The sequence below is a fragment of the Rhagoletis pomonella genome, unplaced genomic scaffold (assembly GCF_013731165.1).
Source record: "Rhagoletis pomonella isolate Grant_MI unplaced genomic scaffold, Rhpom_1.0 Rhpom_scaffold_06158, whole genome shotgun sequence".
Lineage (NCBI taxonomy): Eukaryota > Metazoa > Arthropoda > Insecta > Diptera > Tephritidae > Rhagoletis > Rhagoletis pomonella.
This window is the reverse complement of record NW_023464692.1, coordinates 1-10,251: the sequence shown is the minus strand read 5'-3', so window position 1 is coordinate 10,251 and position 10,251 is coordinate 1. Positions and strand designations below refer to the sequence as shown.

Sequence of the window (10,251 nt, the reverse complement as noted above, 5' to 3'; positions counted from 1 at the left end):
TCATTTGAAGAGCTTTTCACCTACACATTGATACTCCTGTTCTATTACCTGGCTCACAAATTTAAGTAATTGCTTCATGCGAAATAATTCCAGCTTCAGAAGCTATGTACTAATTTAAAATAAATATTCACGCTCATTTGCTTTCCGCTACTTATCTCACTGTACCATACTGAGAATAGAGTCCGGCTTTGCTTTGGCTTTATCTTCTGGTTTTATCGAATTTTGCAAACAGTTGAAAAATGAGATTCTTCAGAAAAAGTACATTTCGTCTGCCACAATTGACGAATTTCAATTCGCTAAGTGCTAGTGCATTCACTGAAAGTTCTACAACAACAACATCACCTGTTCTAGAGGGTGATGGGTTGACGGTATATAGTACTGGAGACAAGCCACCGCAGATTGTTTTAGACAACGACAGCATTCACAAAGCCGATATTGCGGTGGAGGCTAAACGTAAATATTGTTTTTGACACGCGCGCTTTTACTAACTGAACGCTTTTTGCGTGCATAAATAACAGATATTTGTCATTAAAATAAAGTGAAATTTAAAACAGAAAAAATCTAAGAATCTAAATAAATAAGTAAAAAGTATACTTTTAATTCGCTGAATAAAGTTGTAATACACAGTCTTTATATTTCGTGTCGCCTACAGCTTAAATTTTTATTTTTCTTGCAGCTCTAGAGGAGCTAGAGCCAATAAAAGATGGCGAACTCCCTGATACCAAATTGACAATCGACGCTGCCAAGTATGAGCAACCGCCAGAGAAACATTGGATTTATCGACGTTTATATATTTTGAATTGGCTGCAGAAATACGATCGTGAAACAGCTATATCCGATTTAATTGCCGGCATCACATTGGGACTCACTATTATACCACAGAGTATCGCTTATGCGGCATTGGCTGGACTCTCTTCAGAATATGGTTTATACTCGGCTATCATTGGTAAGTATCTACCTTTGTGTGGCCAAAACTAAGGTATGTATGTAAAGCACGTAGCTTAAAAGTGGCCCCTTCTTTGATATCGGGCTAACAAGTGCAATCGCATAAGCATTTTTCTTAATTTTGTCCAAATTTGTAAGCTTACTAAATCAAACCCATAAGGTAGATCGTGTCTCCGTCAACCTACGTATACGCTATGTCGTTGACTGTTTGAGCTTTAAGAACTGCAATTTGTGTCCTTTTTTTTCAAAAAAAAAACCGGGGTAACAGTTACTCGTCGCCACGCTGTAAATAGACTACAATTTTTACTTATTTCTTAACTGAAGTAATCCTTCCGTAGACTTTTAATAATCCAACTTGGAACTTATTGTAGGATCTGGTTGATATCATCAATGGATCTACCACCCTCATACATACGTGCCTACCATATCATCGGTATTTTTGCTAGTCTAGAACAAACACCCGATCAGTCGAAACGTCTTCATTCTTTTTTATGAAACAATAGTTCATTATTTTCTATGAAGTGGCGCACTCTATAAAAATAAAAACAAACAAATGCATAAAGTGATTTTACATACCCGGTGGATTTTCATAGAAACAGCTGTTGAAACAAAATCACTGGTATGAATCACCTATTCAGAGAACTATTTGCAACTTTGCGAAACAGACGACCTTTTGAAGAACTTTAGTTATATATTTAAGTTTTCAAACACAGTTAATTCAATACTTAAACAAGTGCAATTCGTTGTTTTGTTTGATTGCAATATGGGCGTTTAGGTCTAGTTAGCCCGATAACTAGGTAAGCGACGACAGGAATGATTAATAAAGCAACGATGAAAACGACGAAAAAAGAAAATTTAAATTTTCCGCGCTTGTGTCCTTCCTTTCCTCAAACGCTGAGCGTTATTTTTTAACTTTTGTTTTTCCTCGCTTCTGCTAAACTTTACTTTACTTTATTGAAATTCTAATGTTTTTTATCGACGCTTTACTGATCGCTTTTGTCATCAATCGACTGCAATCCAAGACTAATATGTACTTTGATTTGTTATTTTTTTTTTTTTTTAGGCCAAATCTTCTATGCTTTATTCGGCACAATTCCACAAGTATCAATTGGACCTACCAGTTTGATGTCGCTGATGGTGTTGCAGTTCGTTGGCGATCGTCCTGTACAATTTGTGGTTGTACTCTCATTTTTAGCGGGTCTTGTAGAGTTTCTAATGGGCGCCTTTCAATTGGGTAAGTATTGAATCTAAGTATGGCGGCATATACTTATGTTAACATAAGTAATGCATTGATTTTCACGTCTATTTCAAATCATTTTTTATAAACAAAGATCTCTACAAATTACTAAATTTTGTTAAGTTATAAAAAATCTGCGTACACGATTTTTATGCCAAATATAAAGTATGAATAATTTGGTTCGAGTAAAGATTTTTGCAAAAAATTAGCTTTTGAAAACTTCTTTATTTTATTCTCATTATTCACTTCTATTTGCCAATGTCTGGCTGACTATTTTTCACACCTAGTAAATTGTGTAAGTTTCCAAGTAGAGCCTAGGCACATTGATTTATTTGCAAAATTAAAAATAGCATTCGGGAAATTGAGTTATTAGTACTTCCATTTGTTGTTGGTTTTCAATAAATTTTTACCTCACTGTACAATAAATGTGAAGTTAAAATAGTAGACATATTAACAGCTAAACAATTGTAAAAACAATAAAATTTTACAAATAGCCGCTAATTGTTTATTTTATGAGTTATGATGATAGCAATTCACTTGTGTTTGAATGCATATACATATGTATATATGTATGTATGTATGTATGTATCATTGTTAACATCGAATAACTTTGGAAAATCTTAAATATGAGCGTTAATAAGTGAGAAGCATTCGAAATGTTATGATACATGGGAATCCCGAATTTAATTTGAATAAATAAACTATATACACTTATAATGAGACTGTGTTACCGCATGTACAGACCAGAAGGAAAACAGCATCAAACATATTAAAATAATGAAAAGAAATCCAGATTACAAACCCTGTGAAATAATTGTTTAGAATCTGAATTAAACCCACTAAATACATTAGTCAAAATAAAAAAATCCCGCAATGCGGCCGGCATAAGACACAAATTTTAGCGATTGGTATAGTAAGGATCCTCCATGAATCTAACCTCTCTAAGGCCGCCGCGAGCCTTTAGTTTCCCCATGGGAATTACATACATGTAAGAAAATGAATTCTTTCATTTTGAGGTCAATATAATTTTCTAGGATCAATGAAAACGCAACTATAAGAATACTATAAGAATACATTGATTAAGTATTACGAGCATAATTCATTAAATTCAAACAAAAAATTTCGTATATACTAGATTTGACCCAAATAGTACAAGGGATTAAAAAAGGATAATTTAGGAATTTAAATAATCTGAGCCTGCACAGTTCTTAAATGGCATGTAAGCTTTTAAAAGCTTTCTAATTATTATTACAGTTTCGAGCGTTTCCCTTGATCCTAGAAAATTATATTGACCTCAAAAGAAGAGAACTCATTGCCTTACATATAATTCATATGGGAAAACTAAAGGCTCGCGGCGGCACATATTAGATTTGTCCTAGAGATGTGAGACTCATGGAGGTTCTTTACTATACCAATTGCTAAAATTTTAGTCTTATGCCGGTCGCATTGCGGGATTATTTTTTATTTTGAAGTGGTCTAATGTATTTAGTGGGTTTGGCTCAGATTCTATACAATTATTTCACAGGGTTTGGAATCTGGATTTCTTTTCATTATTTTAATACTCTTGATGCGGTTTTCCTTGTTGTCTGTACATGCGGCATGCGGTATTTTGACGTGGTCTAATATACATATATACTTACTTATGTACATATATATGTATATCCATATGATAGAATAGTCATATACTAACTAAGCGTATTTGGCTTCACCTCATCATGTTTTACTTGAGGCTTTCTTACGAATTATTGAGATTACTTTTTTTGGTAATTTCCGGATTTTTTCTGAAAAGTTTTTCTTATGAATCTTAGATCATAATAATGGTCATTCATTTGAAAAGCTGGCAGAACTAGAGAAACGATTAGATTGTATCCTTCCTTCAAAAGATCTTAAGAAAAAATAAGATTACCAAGAGAAATTGTTTCTGTATAACCCTGCATCCGAAACGGGCACTGATGTAAGATCAGATCTATTCTTCGAGATAACTGAGACGATTATCAACCTCTCATATAAACTACCTTTTCCAGCTTTTTCTGCGTTATAGAGGTAGTTTATAGATCTCCCAAACCTTAGGCGATAAAACATATAATCTCAGTTAGCCCATTAGTAAATATAGAGCTGAAATCATAAGTATAGCTAGTAAATAATCCGTTACTTGAATGTTTCTTTTTATCGCAGATTAAATGAATTTCCGAAATGTTTTCACAGCGCAATACCGAATCCGATTTGTCTCCGAACCAAATTTTACAAGATTTGACGAAAATTCGTTCTTAAACACATCAACGTCTCAAACGTGATTGCAAAAACTTACATACTGTTTTTGAAATATTTTTGGGAATTATAAATTCAAAGTTAAATGCACATTTTAATCTTCCTCAATTGATTTATTTTCAAACGAATTCCCATCATCCATTGTTAAGTTTGGTTTTTGTTTTTTTTGCAAAATAGATATTTCAATGTTTACGTTTTCTGAACATACGTACGTACTATATCATTATTTTTTCACACATTTTCTCACCAGGTTTCATCGTGAATTTCATTCCAACGCCCGTGACGAAAGCTTTCACCAGCGCTACCGCTGTCATTGTGGCTGCTGTGCAAGTAAAAAATTTATTAGGTATAAAAACGAAAGGTGTACCATCGATTGAAGTACTGTTCAGGAGCATACGTTACTCGGATACCCTACTGGGCTTGGTATGCCTGACGGCATTACTTTCACTAAGAGTAAGAACAGTTCCACCCGCGTACCATGTAGCTGCATTATTATCCCAAATGTAACTTTCTCTTTTCTTCGCAGCAACTATCTCACATCAGTTTTAAGAAGAATACTCCAACCACACGCATACTTAAGAGACTGCTTTGGTATATCAGCATCTCACGCAATGCTCTAGTTGTGTTCCTCTGCAGTTTGGGCACATTTCTTTGGGTAAAACAACGCTCCGCGGAGGCAATTCCATATGCACTCACCGCAAAGGTGAATTCCGCTCAACTGGAATTGCATTTGCCACCATTCGCCTTCGACTACAAAAACACTACCTATATGTTTTCTGACATCGTTAGCGAATTGGGCAGCGGCATTATTGTGGTGCCGATTGTGGCCATATTAGCAAACGTGGCTATTGCAAAAGCATTCGGTTAGTTCAGTAAAAAAAAAAACTTTAATCAAAATATAATTTATTTGTTATAAAATTGATGTCTTTTTCGTAATCGGCAGTGAAGGACAATCGCTTGGAGGCTTCGCAGGAAATGCTTACACTTGGCATTTGTAACTTGGCTGGTTCATTCTTCAACTGCATACCAACTTGTGGCGCATTCACGCGTTCCGCTGTCAGTCAGGCCAGTGGTGTGCGCACTCCGCTTTGTGGTATTTACACAGGTTAGTTGTAGGAGGAAGAAATGTTCAAAACTGAAAATATTTTACTGTCTTACATATATTTTTTATAGCTTTAATGGTATACCTGGCACTCACCGTACTCACTCCCTACTTTGGTTATATACCAAAGTCGTCGATTTCTGCGGTACTCATTGCTGCTGTCGTGTTTATGGTGAGTTAATATTCGTTTTTGATTTTAATTTTTACAAGTTATTGGAGTAAAATTCTGAAATTATTTATCTTGGTGCATTGCTTTGCAATAGTACGTGTGCTTTTTTCTGGTATTGAAATTGATATGTTTAAACTAAAGCTTAAGTTTTGAATTAGGTTCAAAATATCAAAAATAAAAGGTTAGATATCCTGGCTTTCTTAGTATCAAAATAGTGTTGCGTCTTCAGAAATTGGCTTGAAAATTGTAGCCTACCTGAAAGATAGTAATAGTATAGTTTTTGTAATAGAAATATTATAGTTTTTGTACAGTTTATTTCATTATAACGGAAAAAAATTATACCAAATACTAAAAATAGCCAAATAACGGTTATATTTGACCGAAACATAAAAGGATCGGTCCTTCGGTCGGAGTCACAGCCGCTGAACTTAAACGTAGACTACGTGATATTATTAAGATCACATTCAAGTTAAAAACGGTACATGAAATATTTGTTTTGTTTGTGTTGAATTGAATTTTATAAATCAATATGAATTGCAAAATATTAATTCTTAGCGATAGAGAAGCAGATCAACATTAACTTCAGTCATATACCATGACGTGTATCCCTACTATGATTAATTTTTATTTCCTTTCATACTGCATAATTCATTTGACTTATTAAATAATTTGAGTTTAACTCTTTAATGTTATAAATGCTGAGACTAAATTTTTCTTAATACTCCTTCGTTTGACGCCAATATTTCACAATTCATGCATAATTCAACTTAATTCGACTTTTCAAACAGATGGCAATCCTGTTGAAATAATTTTTAAACCAAAACCTCGTTAAACCTTTTTCGTCTGACACTTGTATTGTGATACATATTTAAATTATCTAATATTCTTAATTCAATTAGAATCTAATTATAAAAGCAAAAGCAATTCAAGGCAATTTTGATTTATTATCACATTAAAGCAGTTTATTTAACTTATTGCTTGTACTGAATCTAACTTTGTAACAAGGTGGCAACCCTCTGCAAAATATTTTCAAACCACAATCTCTTTCGTCTGGCATCCATATCAGGATATACATTTCAATTTTCTGACTTTATTTAAGCCTAACTTGCTTTTTAAAACAGGTGGCAAACCCCTGCATACAATTAAAAAATAACGACTTTTCAAAACCATTTCGATCGATACTCATAGTGTTATAATTGATTTAACATAAAAATTATTCGAATTTAATTTTTTATCAGGTGGCAACTCTTTTTGAAAAAGTAAGAAGTTATTGCGCATCCACAGGTATTTTAATTGGATACCTCATTTTGTAAAATCGAACGATCTGATGTGAAGAAAAAGTTTTCGCGTATTATGCATTCATATGCACATATGTACATACATACATACATAGATTACTAAAAGAAAAACAAATCCACATTAACTGCAATCAGCATATGTACGTACGTATTTATGTATTTACATACATACGCTGCGATTAGGTTATAAATATTGCACCCTCTGTTACTCAAAAGCCGAAATACCTACACACATACTTTCTGTCTCCGTGTTTGCAAAATGATGGCGAAGTGATTTTGTATGGGAAATCATTTATGTCCATATAATCGAATCAAATAAACATGCTTAGAAGATATCAACCAAAACTTCCATATACTAAACTAAAGGAAAAAACTTGAGTTTTTTGTTAAAGAAAACAAAAACAAAATCATTTGAGCGATTTTTTTCAAAAAACTGTTTGCCCTAAAATGCTCAATTTTTGTCGAATTTACAAAAAATTGGTACACAGTAATATTTTTATTCCTAAAGGGACCCATATCCCGAAAAGTAATATCTGCAAATCATAAGTTGCTAGAGCACTTTAAAAGTTTCAAATTTACCTCAAAATAAGCCAATATTTACCATTGTTTCTACGACAGACACCGAATTGGCTACTTACAGAAATGTATCTGCCGATAGGTTTTGAAGTTTGTCTTTGAAACGCCATAGTTTTCTTTGAAATCGCTTTACTAGTTCGCGTGCAATAAACGTTTATGTGAAGCTCTAAAAATTACAACTACAACATTTGAGCATAGCCTCCATATCGAAACGTACGACATATTCTTCGTCAAAAATAAAAAAATACGATATTGTGTTGATCTAACAATAAACATCTTGGTATTGGCGGTCATTTTCTGTCCCTCAATAAAATATAAAAAGATTTCAAAATACGAAATAACGGCACCGCCTCTTTGCCAACGTGTTTGTAAATCTCAGCCGCATTGGTCGTATTTAGGGAACTTGCCCGGTCTTTAAATTTGTCGGTAAATCGCTCTAATATTCCTACTTATTATATTATATTATTATTTCAGGCCTTAAGTTTATCTATCAAGCTCAATTACTTGACTCTCTCAGAAAGCGTACAGCGATCACCTCATTTGGAGGGAATTTTTTCCGGTGGTTTCTTATACTTACTAATGAACAAGACGATTTTCGTGTTAAAAGTATTTACAATGGATCCAGAATCCTCATAGACAGAACGTAATTACTTTGGATGGTGGCAATGTCATACTCTACCGTGATAGATATGTTGCAGATCGTGCGGTGTATAAGATTAATTATATCGGCTTTTTTACTAGCAGGAAGCATCGAAAGCCAAACCCCGTCATTGTGAGACTTTAACCCAAACTAAACCTCCTACCGTCTAACTACCAAACTCACCGGTTTGAGCGCGGAACTCCAGGTTCGTTACGAGCCTAACGCAGTTCGTTGAAAAGTTGCATCAACTTGGAACAGTCCTCTGTGTTATTTTAAGATAAGATACAAGAAACCACCTTAGTGAGGTCTGTTTGTACCCTTCGCCATAGTCACGTTCGTCAACGCCTCTAACCTTCTTCTCACCTTGTCTTTTGGTGTATCTCTACAATGGCCGTATTAACTGCATTTCAAGCTTTTTTTGAGCTCAACACGATATCAACTAGGTTGTCTGTATTGCCTCAAAACGTGGGAAGACAAATATGATGTTTTCCACCTCGTCCACCTCTTGACACCTTGGATATAGGGGAAAGTCATCCAGACCGAAGCGATGTCAAAATTAATATCGGTTTATAAATCGTTATTCGTTATGAGAGAGTTTGGAGAACGCTTAAAATTAAAACTGGAGAATAATTAAGTTAATCTGGCTGGATGTGCCACATATTGATCGTTTAGTGTCCAGAGGTACCAGACGAAGAGTAGACTTTTAGTAGGCGTATTTTACGATGCCAACGCCTTTACTGAGTCTAACGGGTGCTTGGAGTATCTTCAAGTTTTCCTAAGTAGCCATTAGGTACTTAAGATGGGTTCATGTTAAAAATTTAAGATACGAGAATTTATATTTTATTGAAGATTTTTTGTAAATAGATCGCTGAAACGGCTTTACATCAGAAAACTTGCTTTACTATCTTTTATTATAACATTTAAACGCTCTCAAGTAGGAGAGGAAACTTCAGCACACATTTAAGAGAGTATTTTTAAGGCTCTCTGACTTAAAACCAATTTATTTTGAACGTCTGGGTCAATTAAATCAAAAGCGATATTATTGGTACTAGATCAGGAGACTTTCGTTTTTTTGAAGCTAAGAAACTTAGATGGCCCGTGAGGTTCTTTCATATGCAAGCTACATCGACTCTACTCACATAAACTCCCACAGCCTTTCAAGGTAACAAATACCATTCATTTTCCATACGCTGTTGTCTTTCAGATTGACTTCTCACCCATTAAAACCCTCTGGAATAGCAACAAAAAGGATTTCTTCAGTTGGGTTGGATGCTTCATTGTTTGTCTCTTTGCTGGCGTGCAAACGGGTCTATGCTTTGGCATCGTACTTAACATGGTATTCGTATTTCTACGACTGGGTAATCCTAAGGTGGATGTAACGCTGATGGAGGTAAGTGGAAACGAAGAAACTTTGATAGCTTCGTAGAAAATAAAATGGATATTTATACATAAACTGGTTCCTCTGTACTCATGATTTAGATCGAAAGCCGCAACTACATATTCGTCAGTCCCACTTCCGATGTCTACTATTCGGGTATTGAATATATACGCGATAAAATCAACGATGCTTGTCTGCTGTATCGAGATGATTTCCCAGTTGTATTGGACTGCCGTCGCTTCGTCCAATTCGATGCCACCTTCGTCGATGTCCTCAATGCTTTGGCTAAAGAGTTGGAGGGTCGTAGTGTGCTATTAGTGCTGTACGGTGTGAACAAGGATTTGCTACAGCTAATGCATAAATCCAGTAATATCAATTTTTGTGACGGCAGACGCATTTGTTCTGATGATATAACGCCAAAGAAACCAGAATTTGACGGTAATGGAAAATAAATACATAGATGGAAACAAGATATAAAATGAGCTGACTTTATACCAAATATCGATAGAAAACAAGAGGAAATAGGTGACAAAGTCCTTCGAGTAAATGCTGGTGTACATAAAAGTGATTTCAACGCGTACCTCATCACCGAAAAAATTGTGCGACTATTTCATTTACGTAGGCACACTCTTTCAACA

At 34.7% G+C, this 10,251-nt stretch overlaps 1 protein-coding gene across 1 annotated transcript; it reads left to right on the top strand.

Moving 5' to 3' along the window:
- The first annotated feature begins 218 nt into the window (after positions 1–218).
- On the top strand, positions 219–10,244 carry LOC118755399 (sodium-independent sulfate anion transporter-like). Its single transcript, XM_036490237.1, has 9 exons — positions 219–453; positions 677–946; positions 2,009–2,179; positions 4,701–4,903; positions 4,977–5,313; positions 5,394–5,555; positions 5,624–5,724; positions 9,440–9,625; positions 9,715–10,244. Exons 1-9 carry the CDS (start codon positions 240–242, stop codon positions 10,063–10,065), a joined length of 1,995 nt encoding a protein of 664 aa, XP_036346130.1. The 5' UTR covers positions 219–239; the 3' UTR covers positions 10,066–10,244.
- The last annotated feature ends 7 nt before the right edge of the window (positions 10,245–10,251 follow it).